The 16,503-nt window shown below is 32.8% G+C and overlaps 1 protein-coding gene across 1 annotated transcript; it reads right to left on the minus strand.

Annotated features, from left to right (window-relative positions):
* Positions 1–331: 331 nt before the first annotated feature.
* abtb1 (ankyrin repeat and BTB (POZ) domain containing 1) lies at positions 332–15,833 on the minus strand. Its single transcript, XM_067394334.1, has 12 exons — positions 15,593–15,833; positions 14,557–14,619; positions 14,415–14,470; positions 11,685–11,829; positions 11,437–11,596; positions 9,098–9,143; positions 8,887–9,003; positions 6,174–6,286; positions 5,567–5,665; positions 5,180–5,347; positions 2,982–3,182; positions 332–1,601 (listed from the first exon to the last, which is right to left on the minus strand). Exons 1-12 carry the CDS (start codon positions 15,646–15,648, stop codon positions 1,395–1,397), a joined length of 1,431 nt encoding a protein of 476 aa, XP_067250435.1. The 5' UTR covers positions 15,649–15,833; the 3' UTR covers positions 332–1,394.
* Positions 15,834–16,503: the final 670 nt, after the last annotated feature.

Raw genomic sequence — 16,503 nt, forward strand, 5'->3', positions numbered from 1 at the left:
CTGGTTATGTGCTTGCTCAAAAACTGATTTTGGATAATGTTTAACCAAAAAAGTTACGGACTGCAGCTTTAATGCATTAACTAAGATTAGCTTTACACCCAAGACTATATTACATATTGTAAAAAGGGGCATTATAGGTGACCTCACACAAACAACACAAGACAAACACTCGATTGTCAGGATCCTGTCACCAAACTTAGACCAGTCAAGGTGACTAAATAGAACCAGAGCAATGCAGGAAAAAAATGTTTTAGGTGGAGAAATACATTTGTGAAGGCAAATCAAACAGACCCACAAGTAATACATTATTAAATAATATTTATTTTTTCTCACCTATGTACAGTACATCCCATTCAGTCACAGAATCCCACCCATAAATCACATGAAAGGAAATTGCAATGCCAACGCATCCGATCATAAACCGATATTTCATGACTTTGACATTCATGAATGTTCATACACAAAAGCGTCATTTGTGGGATATTCTCCTTAGCACCCAGTTCAGTAACACAAACCTACACAAACTCAAGTGCTGTGACAGAAATGAGCTAAGGATAATGCTGAAGATTTAAACCACATCGTGCAGACGTGTCACTTTAAGACCAGCATAAAATAGAATAAATAAAAGGCTATGAAATAAAATCAAAGCAATGCAGGAAAAGGAATTTAGGTGGAGAAAGATTAAGGACAATCAGGTTTAGGAGCACGTTTCCTGATTATAATATTGATATTAAATGCAAATATTGCATGCACATTAGCAGAAGTCTTTCCTGTGGATGCAAAGCAGAGAAACTTCTATATCAGCGCTGGAAGATACATTTGTGAGTGAACGCACATTTAGAGGCATTAATAATAATTTGCTTAAACAAATGGTCACACATCAGAGAAAACACAAGTGAGATCTTCCTTTCAGAAGAAATTGCCTCATCGTTGATTAAATACTGACTCAAACCATATACGGTTTTGACTCTGCATCCACAACACTTCACAACAAGTTTCCTCTAGAGTTTGTTAAATATTCTGCTACATGATGCATCTGGAAGATTGAACAGTACATTTCCAAACATCATGAAGAACTAATATTAACTTAAACACAATGCTCACTACCAGCGAACATCAAAATGTCAGGCTTTTATCTCTTTGGAGGGAGTCTGTTCATGGAAAACAACAAAAACTAGAGACAGCAAGCTTCACTATATCACAACAGGCCACTGCGATATGATGCATCTGACTGCATATGTGCATGTGCAAGTGTGTTTTTGGTTAGAATCGACCATATTAGTTTGTTACTGCTAATGTGATGCTAGTTTGCTACAGATTATTTGTGCATGTAAAGCATTTCATAAATCATTCAGCATCCTGCTCCCTCCCAACCTCGAGTTCCTTGTTGTTTTTCAACACTCCAGCCCAATGCTGGCCAGCAGGAGCTCCAGGGCGCTGAGTTTCTGGTTGGCTTCCTCGATTTCGCTGTACGTCTGAACATCACTGGCGATGTGGAATCGGATCTCGTCCACCAGAGGGATGGAATCGGTTTCCTGCCTGGCGGCCACGTTCCCAGCGTCCTCTCTGATCATATCAGCAAACTCTGGCCTTTCCACCAGCTGAAACAAACATGACTTCTTTTTTTGAGCAAAATCTCCCAATGAAATGTATATGCAAATGTTTATTAATATGGCTGCTGGAGCAGAAGACATTGAATCTTGAGTATTAAATGGTATTTTTGTCATCAGGATTAATTCATGTTGAAATCAAGTTAAAACATGATTTTCGTAACAAATTTAACTTATGCAATGTGAAATTTTTACCAGTGAAACTGAATAATCAGTGGAAAATGGGACAGGACTTAATTTTATCCATCAATTAGAGGTTGTTACGCTTAAAAAAAAAAAAAAAAAAAAATTATATTTATGTAAATTGTTTTGTATTAAATAATTTATTTTTATATTTAAAAATAATATATATTTATATTAATAATATAAATATATATTTATATAAAAGAAAATGTGTTTTTGTATTTAAAAATATATATATATATATAATAATATGAATATATAATTTTATAAATTTATTATAATATATTAATAATATAAATCCATAATTTCATATACCAGTCAAAAGCTTGGACACAAAAACATGATTTTTAAAAACATTTTTTTTAAGTCTGCTCATCAGGCCTGCATTCATTTGACACACAAAAAAACAAAAAAAAAAACAAAGAAAATCTGACTGAAGACTGGAGTAATGATGCTGAAAATTCAGCTTTGCATCACAAAAATAAATTATATTTTAAACTAGAATAAAATAGAAAACCATAATTTTAAATTGTATTAATATTTTACAATATTAAAGTTTTTTCTGTATTTTTGATCAAATAAACGCAGCCTTAATGAGCATAAGAGACTTATTTAAAAAATGTTAAAAATAGTAATGTGTCCAAACTGTATATTGTATCTTTATATTATATAACAAATTTATATGTATAAATAGTTAATATCATTTGTATATTAAATAATTGATTTTTATATATAGTTATTTTAAATGTTAATTAATTTTATATATAATATACATATAAATTAATTTTAAATATTTAATATTTTTTAATGTATTTCTATATTTAAAAATATTACAATATATATATTTTTATATAAATATACATGTATATTTACATAAAATCAAATACTATTTCTATTAAACAACTCTTTTTTTATACTTAATTTTTTTATTATTAATAATAATAATAATAATATTAGAAACATTTATATAAAAAATGTTTATAAATATTTATAAATAATACAATATGTTATATGAAATCATTTATTTTTACATTTATAAATAATTTTATAATAATATTAAAATTAAAATGCACAATTGGCCCACAATAACACCAGGGACATTTATGAAGGATGTAAATAATGTGAATTTTGAGAAACATAAAAGCAGCATAACTGTGAATGAACACACGGCTGCTGTCCGTGACATACCCGCTCTATAATCTTGGCCATGTATTCTGTGCACTGGTCCTCCAGACGCGAGAGACGGAACAGTTTGGCCGTCTTCCACACGTGCAGCACGTTCTCCTCATTGAGCAGCGCGGCCAGAGTCCTTCCACACAGACGCTTCAGACCCGGTAACAGGTACATGTCGGCCACACACAGAACCTCATACACGTTCTCATGAGAGAGCTGGAAAACAACGACATTCCTGAAGCATTTATGAAGCATGATTTTAGCTCAAGAAGTACAATTTATGATACCACTGTTGTCAGGGTGCTTTATTAGCATCTTAGCAGCAAGAATGCAGCTAAATGATATGACTTTCCTTAAAAGTAGTGGAAAACTGTCCTGTAAAAGTATATGTTGAGACTGTTTAAGGTGAAAGTGGCACACCTCTGGCTTCTGGTTTCCTTACATATGAGATCTTCTAGTGTTAATGACTCCTAAATTTAGTAAGGCCCCTACGGGTGCCAGGTCTTTCAGTCAGGTTGTGTAATGCTCTACCTCAAGACATCCATCAAGGATCCTCCCTTCTTTCTTTCAAAAACATCTTAAAAACATTTTTTTTGTCACTGAGCTCTCTTTCACATCTTGTACTTGAGTGGACAAATTCACACAAAATTATGTTAAAAAATAGCGAGTATCCTAGCAAAACATGTTGTGTCTTAAATGAACGTAAACAGTCGAGAAAGTAAACGCATGTGTACAGTATCAGTATATTAGATCTGTGCATTCGCTCTTAAAGTGACAGCAGCCTAATATTCCTGCTGCTGTCTGTTTTTAATGTTAATCCAACAACAAAGGACAAAGAAAAAAATCACTCACTGCTCTTGACTGAATAATTTAATAAGGATTAATTAATAGGGATGTTTAATTTATACAGTGAAGACTATGCAGCGTTATTTTACATTTGCTTACTTTATTAAATTTCTACATGAAAAACCTAAAAAGCACTGTTTATTTCATTAGTATCTTTGTAATATTGTATTTATTTGTGCTTTTGCTTGTAATTTGATTATTTGTTCTTATTTTACTACTGGCTGTCTTTAATAATGTTTTACATTTTGTTTTGTAGTTTTAGTTTATCGAAATTGGAGCAGAGAATTGTGAATTTTCACTGGTATCTAAAATTTAGGTGTCATTACTACCTGTTATCTTTAAATATTTATGGCCGGTACATTTTCTTAAGTTGCATAATCGGTGTATAAATCGGTGTATAAAGCTAAATATATATATATATATATATATATATATATATATATATATATATATATATATATATATATATATATATATATATATATATATATATATAGCTTTAATTCAGTTTTATTTCAGTTTTAAACTTAAAAATTAAAGGATTAGTTCACTTCAGGATTAAAAATTTCCTGATAATTTATTCACCCCAATGTCATCCAAGATATTAATGTCTTTCTTTCTTCAGTCGAAAAGAAATGAAGGTTTTTGAGGAAAATATTCCAGGATTTTTCTCCACATAGTGGACTTCACTGGGGTTCAACGGGTTGAAGGTCCAAATTACAGTTTCAATGCAGCTCTGCAAGCCACCACTCATTACGTAATCATGTTGGAAAGGTCACGCGTGACGTAGGCAGAAGTACGGAGCAAGTGTTTACAAAGCGAACGTGCAAAGACTAAGTCAAATAACCTTTCCAATGTAATTACATAATGCGTGGTGCATCGCAGAGCAGTGCAAGATGAGTATTTGTGTTTAAAAAGTATATACATTTGTATTTTTTTTAGAAAATGAGCGATCGTTTCTCTAGATGAGACTCTTATTCCTCGTCTGGGATCATGTAGAGCTCTTTGAAGCTGCACTGAAACTGACATTTGGACCTTCAACTCGTTGAACCCCAGTGAAGTCCACTATCATCAAAAATTTATTTTCGACTGAAGAAAGAAAGACATGAACATCTTGGATGACATGGGGGTGAGGAAATTATCAGGACATTTTAATCGTGAAGTGAACTAATCCTTTAATTCAGTTAGTTGCCAAGGTTTTTTTAAGATTAGGATTATCATATAATATTTATATTTTATTTGTTTTAGTTAACGATAACAACACTAATAAATATCAGTTTGTTTTCTGCTAGAACTACACTAAACTTTAAAGTGTTCTTTTAACAGAAAATGTTAAGTTTCAGCAACTCTACAGACGTGTCTTGTACCTGAGTGTTGTCACTGTAGATGTAGTAAAGGATTCTTGTAAACAAATCGTGAGACACATCGTGAAGGCTGATGACAGGAATACTGGGATGAGCCTGTAAAGTTTCACCCTCGCTGAAATGATCCTCCAACAGAGCTTTGAAATAATCACTACGGCCACAGAAAAACGCCTGCACACACACACACACACGTTTAATCTTCACAAATACCCTTTTTAATCAACCACAAATAGAATATTAAAGCACAACTCTCATTATAATAATCAATTCAAAGTGATTAAAAATATAACCAAAGACTGATATTAGACTGATGTCTTTATTGCATTTGGGATGCCGTCCCAAATACAACAACCAGGGATTATATAATTATCAACATTACCAAACGCTGACCTTATGACAGAGGAAGTCATAGCCCTCCACCCGGAAACAGATATCAGGATAACTCGGAAAGCTGTCAGTTAGATCGAAAGGAAGCTGACCGTATCCAACCTACAAATCAAACAGAGTTTTAATCAGTTATGAATGTCACAACACAAAACAAAATATCACTGCAAACAGAATAGAAATAATATGTAAGGCAATATGGGAATAATAACTGTTCATATGCGACTTTTTTATTAACATGAGTGATTAACTTTATAATAAGTCTATAATACTGCAGCTCAACACACTTATCAACAATACCGTTCAAAAGCTTGGGGTCAGTAAGAATTTTTAATGCTTTTAAAAGAAGCCTCATGCTCACAAAGGCTGCATTTATACAGTTAAAACAGTAATACTGTGACATATCATCATTTCAAAATGTAATTTATTTCTGTGATGAGGAAATGACATTTTGAATATTACTATTTTAACCACCAGTTGCTAGGCAACCACACATCCCAAAATTGTAAAAATAGCACTTAAGTCACAGACCCTTCTCGTACGAATCCTCACCCTAGTGATAAGAGGCTATAGGTGTTCGAAGTGAGAAACGTGAGCGTGTGCCTCCTCTCACCCTGAGCTCCGCAGGAAGTGCACTGTCAGCCAGCAGAGCCATCCCATCCTGCAGCTGGAAGTCATGAGGATCCAGTGTCAACACCTTCACACACGTCCCGGGCTTATTAGACACTGACAAAGAGAGAGAGAGTGTGTTGAGAAGTTGGATTCATTTTAATAAATCAGTTTGTTCAGATGGTTCGCTGCAATAAAACATCTGATTTTTTTTACAAATCATAAGCAGCGTTGAGGGTAACGCATGAGTTATGTAATCAGATTACTTTTTCAAGTAACTAGTAAAGTAACATTACTTTTTCAACTTACAATAAAATATCTAAGTTAGCTTTTCAAATAAGTAACACAAATGACTTTTTCACATTTATCGACTGACAGCTCTCCTGTCCTCGTGTTGAGAGAAATAAAGGTCAGAACATGCATTTACTCATCGCACTTGAACAAAAACATTTATTATTCCTCAAAATTAATAAAAACAGTGAATTTTTATGCAAACCTGTAATAATTAACTATATTGAATTGCACAAATATAAGGTTTGTTTGAGCTGCGCCCTCTACCATACAGACGTAAATATGCATTTCCTTCAGTCATACGGTCTCTCTATTATTGTGAAGCTATGGGTTGTAAGTAGTTATTTTAAAAGTACAAAAATATATGTTATAACTTTTGAGTTTCTAAGCTACTTTAGTGATAAATCACAGGACAGCGTCTAAAATAGCTTGAATGTCCAAACTGGTAAGCCTTAAAGGGTTAGTTCACCCAAAAAATGAAAATTCTGTCATTTATTACTCACCCTCAAGCCGTTCCTCACCCGTAAGACCTTCATTCATCTTCAGAACACAAAGATATTTTTGTTGAAATCCGATGGCTCAGTGAGGCCTTCATAGGGAGCAATGGACATTTCCTCTCTCAAAATCCATTAATGTACTAAAAACACATCTAAATCAGTTCATGTGAGTACAGTGGTTCAATATTAATATTATAAAGCCACGAGAATATTTTTGGTGTGCCAAAAAAACAAAATAATGACTTATTTAGTGATGGCCAATTTCAAAACACTGCTTCAGGAAGCTTTGGAGCGTTATGAATCTTGTGTCGAATCATGATTCGGATCGAGTGTCAAACTGCCAACGGCTGAAATCACGTGATTTTGGCGCTCCGAACCGCTGATTCGAACCACTGATTCATAACGCTCCGAAGCTTCCTCAAGCAGTGTTTTGAAATCGGCCATCACTAAATAAGTCATTATTTTGTTTTTTTGGCGCACCAAAAATATTCTCGTCGCTTTATAATATTAATATTAAGCATGAACTGATTTAAATATGTTTTTAGTATATTAATGGATCTTGAGAGAGGAAATGTCACTGATCCCTATGGAGGCCTCACTGAGTCACTGGATTTCAACAAAAATATCTTAATTTGTGTTCCGAAGATTAACGAAGGTCTTACATGTGTGGAATGGAATGAGGGTGAGTAATAAATAACATTATTTTCATTTTTGGGTGAACTAACCCTTTAAAACACATACAACTGAAAGTTTAGTGAAGACGCAACTGGACGGCGCCAAGTCACGTGACTACACACGCGGTAGTATGTTTTTAAGGGGATAGTATTAACAGGATTAAAAAAACTAAATAACCGACATGGGAAAACTACATCAGTTAGAGGTTCTGAACTACTTTTCGTTTAATCGTCCAGCCCTACGCAAAAGTCATGTAACGTATTACTTTACATAAAAAGTAACTAAGTAACACTAAGTAACGCAATATTGTAAGGCATTACTTTTAAAAGTAACTTTGCCCAACACTGATCATAACTCAACAGTTTTCAAAAAACTCCTGAAATGACTGGGGAGTTTGTTTTTTTTTGTAGAAAAAAATATACAAAAACAACAAAAAAAACTTTCTTCAGTACTGAATTTTTGAAATACTGCTATTATCACACGGTTTTAAATTTTAAAAATGTTAAATACATTAATGCATATGGTATCATGAACTAATATTGAACAATATTTTGTGCAAGATAAATACTATTCTAATTTCTGGAATTAATCATACAAGTTGCATAGCAGTATAATTAGAAACATATTACCCCCTTATAAACCACTGCTCAAAAGTTTGGGGTCAGTAAGAATCTTTTTAAAGGAAATTAATACTTTTATTCACTTCTATTTAAATAAATTCTGTTCTTTTTTGAACTTTCTATTCATAAAAAAAATCATGGTTTCCATGAAAATATGAAGCAGCACAGCTGTTTTCAACATTGATAATAATCAAAAATGATTCTTTAGAAGCAAATCATCATATCAGAATGATTTCTGAAGGATCATGTGACACTGAAGACTGGAGTAATGATGCTGAAAATTCAGCTTTGATCACAGGAATAAATTACATTTTAAAATATATTCACATAGAAAACAGTTATTTTAAATTGTAATAATATTTCACAATATTACAGTTTTTCCTGTATTTTTGATCAAATAAATGCAGCCTTGCTGAGCAGAAGAGACTTCTTTAAAAAACATTAAAAAAGCTTACCACCTCCAAACTTTTGCACGGTATAGTGTCACTTCAAGGCAGTCAGTTTCTTAGCTACTGCAGTGCGGCTAAGTTTTTCTTTCAAAAGGACAGCTTGACTGTACAACAGCTACTTTAATTTACGAGTTTCAATTTAGCTGTACAGATTCACTGTTGTGTAGATTAGACTGGCTCCTCACCAAACTCATAAACCTGTTTGCACTTCACTTCCAGCTCCTCAATCAGCTCGCTGATCTTGCACTGTTTCGCCAAACGCTTGCAATCCTCCACGTAATTCACATCTATGTCCAAACGACCTGGAAAAAAAACAGCACAGGGTGAGGAAACACAGTGTCTGGCAGAAGATTACTAACACAAACTACTAACTCTTGGTCTTGGTCCGACGCTCACCAGTATAGAAATACTGCATAATTGCACCAAATGCAGCTGGATTGACCTGAAAAAAAGGAAATTGAAATTGACACATTAGGATCATGAAAGTTTGAAGCATGCTTGTGAAGTAAAAGGTTATAAGAGTGCTTCTTATTAATTTAACACAACCCTGGGGAGACGATAATTAAAGCAGCGCAGGAAGATGTGAACAGTAGCATTAACACTTTCTGAAAAAACTAAATAATCCGCTTTCATGTTTAATCCTAAATGATAAGAAGGTGGCACAACTTAATCAGAAAAAAAAAAAATGACACTTCCCAATTTACATATATTTTTATAAAGGTATAAAAAAGCAAATTGGTGGTGGTAAAGTATGCATAAATAAAACACCTTTGACATAATCTCACATACTTCAGGCAAGTGTTTTTTAATATCACTGAGATACTATTATAGCTTTTAATTAATATTTTGAATCAGGTTTTATTTTTATATTTTCTTTTTTCAAAGTTTAAGAAATGCTTAAGAAAATTTTAAATATGTCTATATAGTTTTTTATTAACTTCAAATATATATTATTTTAAATATATATAATTTTTAATATATTTATATATGTTCTAATTTTATTTTTAAATGAATTTAATAATATTTAATAACAATAAGAATAATATTTTATTTTATTATTTTATTTTAATATATATGAATAAAACATATATATATATTAAATATGTCTATATAGTTTTTATTCATTTCTAAATATATATATATATATATTAGGGGTGTAACGATACGCTCAGGTCACGATACGATACGTATCTCGATACGGAGTTCACGATACGATACGTATCACGATATTTTGAACAAAATGAAACTGAAATTCAAACAAGATTTATTAAAAAAAAACATTAACAAATTTCAATAATTGTCCTTGTTTTACACACAAGATCACATTTCAATAAAATAAATATAAAATTTTAATAAAAACCTTCTGTATTCAAATTAACAGTTGAATAGGGCTGTCTGTCACTAAAAATTTTTTTTTAAATTTAACATGAACTTAGAATTATGAATAGGGGCCGTTCACATATTGCGTCTAAAAACGTGTGGAAGGCGCGGCCGCACCGCTTCTCCTTCTTTCCAAAGCGCTTGCGCTCACGTGGCGTCGGTCGTTGCTATGCAACCTTGAACTGGGCTCTCCAAGAGGATCAGAGGAACAAGAGGATGTTTCTGCAAAGGATAAATGATTTCTAGCCCTTGCATTAGTTTTACTACGAGATATATTGATGGAGATAAGATATAAAAACCACCATGTACAGCTATGATCAGCTGTTCAGCTGAGCTTTTGATGTTTTGTTACGGAAAGGCCATAGCTGATCGGTTGATTCTTGTCACACGACCTGCGGTGCGCTTGCGGCATTCTGAGAAGTTGAGTATTGCATGCGCGTCGCGACCGCGTTGATCCCATTATGAGCGCGCCTGCCGCGCGGCTACTTTTGAAAATAATAACTGACTTGCACGCGGAAAAGACGCAATATGTGAACGGCGCCATAGAACTTAAAGCAAAGCATCGCAAGCGTCTTTTGCTTTTCTGTGAGCACAGCTGTTGCTGTGCACTGCGGTGAAAGAAAGCCACGACTTTTCTCACGCGACCATGCAAGAGACTGACATGAGAAACGTTTAAACCTGCTTGCAAGATTCAATGTGTGTCCGAAACACTTACTGAACTAGAGAGCTGATTGAGACACACCATCTACGATAAATCGTTACACCCCTAATACTTATAGTAATTTAAAAATGTGGTAGCATTGGATCTGGACAGGAAGGATAACTCTGGGAGTTGGAAGGGGTGTGTCGCGATTCTGCCTTCTCAAATCGCGATAGGTTCGTGGACCTGCGTATCGCGATTTCGATATCGCATATCGTTACAGCCCTAATATATATATATATATTATTTTAAATATAGATAATTTTTAATAAATTCTTATATATATATTCTAATATATGTATTATTATATTTTAAAATAAATTTAATAATATTTATTAATAATAATAATAATAATAATAATTTATTATTTATTTTTAATATATGGTAATATAACATTATGTATTATATATATATATATATTATAAATAAATTTAATAATATTTTATTTTTGTTATTTATTTTAATATATATATTAAATATGTCTATATAGTTTTTAATAATTTGTAATTAAATATATTCATTTCTGATGATTTATGACGTTTATTTCCAGTAAGAAAAATGTTTTTAGTTCTCTATAATTACCCTGCTACAGGCAGGAGGAATAGTATTGGGATGAATACAAATTGGAGTTTTTGTGTAGCCAAACAGCGCCTACCAGTGGATGTTTGAGTGCAATCGCACTCTTGCCCTTCCACTTGGTCTCCAGCATATGTGCGAAGTATTCAGATCGGGCACTCAAGATACACCGGTGGGCCTTGAACATCTCCCCGTGCACCAGAAACGTCACATCACTGTAGTTACCCTGCTCCAAAAGCCTACAATGAGGCAAAGCACCAGTGAGTTTGTGACAGTGACTGTGGTTTGGGTGTCTTGTATGTGTTTGTATGTGTTTGTGCTCCTCACGTCTGCAGGAACTGGTCGTAGTAGTCTCTCTGCATGGCCTTCGCAGTGATACGCTTGTACTCTTTGAGCAGGCGGCGGATGGGGTCGCTCAGCGCTCCGTACAGACAGCGTTCGCCGTCAAATGTGTTCGCCTCACACTTTGCTCCTGCCACAACAATGATGTAATTTACTTACACAAATACCAACAATACACTTGGTGCAATTCTTAAATTTTTTTTTAAAATAAAATACATTTAAAAAAAATCATTACACGGATAGTTCACCCAAAAATGTTGTCATCATTTACTCACACTCAAGTTGTTTCTTTCTTCTGTTGAACACAAAAGAAGATATTAAGAAGAATGTCAGTAACCAAACAGTTGATGATTTACGTATTTTTCCTGCTATGGAAGTCATTGGCTACTGTCAAATGTTTGATTACCAACATTCTTTAAAATATCTTCTTTTGTGTTCAACAGAAGAAAGAAACTCATACAGTTTGGAACAACTTGAGGGTGAGTAAATGATGACAAAATTTTCATTTTTGGGTAAACTTTAAGGACACAAAGTCCATTTTTCTTAGTGTGACCTTTTAAATAAAGTAATATGAAAATTTTGTATTAAAAAAAAAAAAAAAAAAAAAAAATTCATTGATCTTGACTGAATCCAATTCGAATCTTAAGTAATGAATGGTATAAAAAACTCAATTATTGTAAAAAGTCTTATAAAATGTATATATTATTTTTAATTATTTATATATATATATATATATATATATATATATATATATATATATATATATATATATATATATATATATATATATATATATACATACATACACACAAAATTTATTCGACACCTTGAACATTTTATTCATTAATACAGTTTATTCACTATAGTTTAAAAAAGGGTAATAAAATATGACAAGATCTCAGAGTTAAACTGTGTCAGAAAAATTATGTCAGATAACACTTAAACAAAACATGGTCAGGTCAAAGTGTCTGAATAATTTTTGGTTCCAAATTTGTATATATGAAGTATGAAGAATTTTTGGGTATAATACGTCACAGTTTACTTTATTTTGCTATCCTCACTTACATAAATGAACTATAGTTCCCTGAACTATAGTTTACCCACTAGTAAAAATATATAAAAAATATCTGAATCATTTTTGGTTTGACTGTATATGTATGTGTATACATGTGTATACAATTTTTTAACTACCTAAAACATACTATTTAGCTCAGTACCATATTTTGCAAACAACCTTGTTATGATCCCAAAAAATAATAAAAAAATTAATTGTGAAAAGCAGTGCAAAGCAGTTTTGTCTTTATTTTATTTTTTGTCTTAAATGGAAAATATAGGTTTATTAATTATTGAATTATTTATGAACTAAGCCATTATTTTTGCCCAACTAACTAAATCTAGGTTTCTAAATCTGGTTACCCATTCTGAGGTATTTTGTTTTCATTTATTTTATGGATTTTGTTATTAAATATTTATTTATTTTGTTATAAAAATATATGTATTTTTGGTCATTTTGGTAATAGGGACCTCATATACAATAAAAGTAAAATTAAAAAGCGCATATAAAGTTAAGTTTTATCACCTGAATGTTTTTTGAAGGTTACACACCGGGGGCCCGTTTCAGAAAGGAGGTTAAGTGAAAACTCTGAGTATGTTAACCCTGAAATGAGGCAAACTCTGGGTTATCCATTTCAGAATGAGAGGTATGTCAAACCCGAGAAAGCAGGTTAAGTCAAGCCTGTTTCTGAAAGAGAAGTAACTTATACTCAGAGTCAGTTACCATGGTAACTCACTCTGTGAACCTAACCTGGTCGGGATCAGGTTTTCTTCGGTAAACCCAGAGTTTCCTTCGGTCTCCTCCCCCTTTTTAAAGTGCAAGTGATGTTTAAATAGTTCAGTATTTTTGGCCATATTTCAAGTACAAATATCTAAAAATTCTTAAATCAAGATGGATTTTCTATATAACAAAAAGATATAAGATATTTAGTCTTGTTTCCTGGGGGGGGATCTAAATTAAGTGCATTTTTAAGTAAAATTATCAATATCTACCAGTTTGGTAATAAAAATAATCTTAATGCAAATGGAAAACAAGATTATTCAAAATGTCTATTTCTAAGTGCAAATTTACAGTAGCTCCGCCCACCAATGTCTGACCAGGTTAAAATTAATGTACGTTCTTGTTGCTGCAGTGGTGTGGGCGATAGTGTGTCGGGTTCGGAGAATTAACGTATGATGCGATTGACTGGGTTCAAATCCGCCTTCTGACGAGCTCGTTATTCTCCTTTTTCCCATCCCATATTGCATCAGAAAGGCATTTATTTTTAATAAAAATTAAGAAAATGTTCTAAAAGTGGAAGTAAATTGCCTAACAAGTGTTTAATAATGATAAAATCACTTACACTGTTATTATTGCATCCTGTTAAATTATTATTTTCTCCTTTTTTTGCATGTGGGATACCATGAAAATGAATATTAGTTCAATAACTTGCCATTCTACTAGTTTTCACCTTTGATATTATAACAGTGATAAGAATTAAACTTGCATTGACTCAGAAGTATGCGGTCATCATTTTGCTTGTTTCCGCCATGGAATAAAGAATTAAAAAGGTAATTGCAACTTTTTATCTCACAATTCTAAATTTTTTTCTTGCAATTGCGAGCCATCTTCGGAACAGATTACAACTCCCTGGTGAATTATAAATAATCGTTAACATTTACCGTTGGCAAGCAGGTACTGCACCAGCTCTTCATGTCCACAGAGACATGCGTAATACCTGAAGACAAAGACAAAAAGATATCAGTGGCTTCATCAAAACCGACATGTCAGACGGTAAAAATGGAAATAAGCGAGCAGTCTTACAGAGGTGTGCTGTCCCACTTATCTCTGATGTTCAGCTCTACATCTCTCTGTTCAACCAGGTATCTGGAGAAGATGAAAAATCAGTAATCAAATGCATTACAAACAACCAGCATAATAACTGAGAGAACCACACAAGCTCCAGACTAAGTACAGTAACTCTAGTACTGTATATGGGCCAATACAGCGACAACATGTTATCTGTCCCTCTCACATGCTTTTCCTTCTAATTCTGAGGCCTCACAGGGTCTTTCACAATTATATCACTGTAAATATTATTAAAACAACAAAATGACCCTGATAAACAACCCTGGTATATTATGGTGTTACAAGCAAAATATGAACACATTTTTCAATCAAAGGTGCTAGAAAGCGTAATTCTACACTGCAATGTAACATCATCTAAGCAACTAGATAATATATATGCCATGCAGTTGCTTAGAACTGCATATACAGTATCAATATAGCACATTTTGTTGCATGTGCAGTCTCTACAGACAACATTGGTCATGCACATTTGTTTATACAGTATCTAAAACTACATAGCCCATGCACAATGGTTGAAATGCACATTTGCTTCAATATGAATATAGAGAATATACATATTTTATAGGCTGTGCATATTTACTTTTATATGCATATAGGCTAGATCTAAAACAATACAGGTCATGCAAATGTGTTTAGATATGCATATGCAATGTCTAAATACTATATAGATTATTCACATTTGCTTAGATGATATGCATTGAAAAACTTGCACATACGGTTTATAGGAGTACATACACATATTTTTTTATAGAATACATTAGTTTAGGTATGACTAAACTGTATGTACAGACTATATAGCACATGCAAACTTGGTTAAAAATAAATCAGAGTCTAGAGTTTATTTAGGCTGTGAATATTTACTTGTGTAGTGTCTATGTCGTGTATATATATGCATATAAAATATTTTGAGAGTAAAGAAGCCATGTATATGTGTCCACATGCAAAACTTCAAACTAAAACAACAACAACAAGAACCCATCAGCTGTCTGACCTCACTCTGGCAATGTCGCCCTTTCTGCAGCTTGAAAACAGATCAACGGCGTCCATCTGCGCGGCGGTAAAGCTTCTCTGAAATGCATTGAAACGGCCTGTCTAACAGACAGGATCGGCTGCAGGCGCACGGACGTCGCTGTGGATGTGAAATCTAACGCGGAGCCTGTTTCCAGGTGCGATTTGCGATGTATGCGGTCTCTTTTCGGACTGAAAGTGCTCAGAAAACGTAAACAGGAAGAAGATTTGTGTAACGTTACGTACAGCTGAGTTTTGCGTGCGTCCCAACAGCGCCCTCTAAAGGATTGTGTGGGAATTCACCGACTGTTGCTCAAGCGTTCAACTGTTGAGACCTTTTTTACAGTCTATGGTTGAGACCTATTGAAATATATATATATATATATATATATATATATATATATATATATATATATATATATATATATATATATATATATATATATATATATATATATATAACAGTTATAGTTCATGCTATACTAAACGAAGAAATCAAATTGCGTTTTTGATGATTTTGAGAATTTGATTTATATTATTTGACGTGATTTTAATTTTGTTAGGAAAAATATAGTTTGTAAATATGAGAATATACAAGCTTAAATATAGATAAAGTTAATTTTCTTTAGATATTTCAACATGAGGCTTGATTGGTTCAGACAAAAAATAATAATTTGTCTAGTTAGATTCTCAACACAGAAGGCTATGTATAAATAAATAAATGATTGTGTTAATCACATGGCTGTGTGTACATAGCGTTCCATCATAAAAAGCAGAAAAAGCCATACAAAATATACTCATTTGAAGCAAATAGCCTGTATTTTTATATGTACACTGCAAAAGCAACAGAAGATTTGTGTGAAAAATCAATGTAATTTGTTCAGAAGCCACGGA

Source organism: Chanodichthys erythropterus, chromosome 9, assembly GCF_024489055.1.
Source record: "Chanodichthys erythropterus isolate Z2021 chromosome 9, ASM2448905v1, whole genome shotgun sequence".
Classification (NCBI taxonomy): Eukaryota; Metazoa; Chordata; class Actinopteri; order Cypriniformes; family Xenocyprididae; genus Chanodichthys; species Chanodichthys erythropterus.

Excerpts from the sequence above, each read along its gene's own strand:
- abtb1 (XM_067394334.1), bottom strand. The coding sequence starts at position 15,648 with ATGGACGCCGTTGATCTGTTTTCAAGCTGCAGAAAGGGCGACATTGCC. Across the intron at positions 5,666-6,173 it reads CACTTCCTGCGGAGCTCAGG|GTTGGATACGGTCAGCTTCC; the intron begins GTGAGAGGAGGC and ends TTTGATTTGTAG. Across the intron at positions 1,602-2,981 it reads TGGCCAAGATTATAGAGCGG|CTGGTGGAAAGGCCAGAGTT; the intron begins GTATGTCACGGA and ends TGTTTGTTTCAG.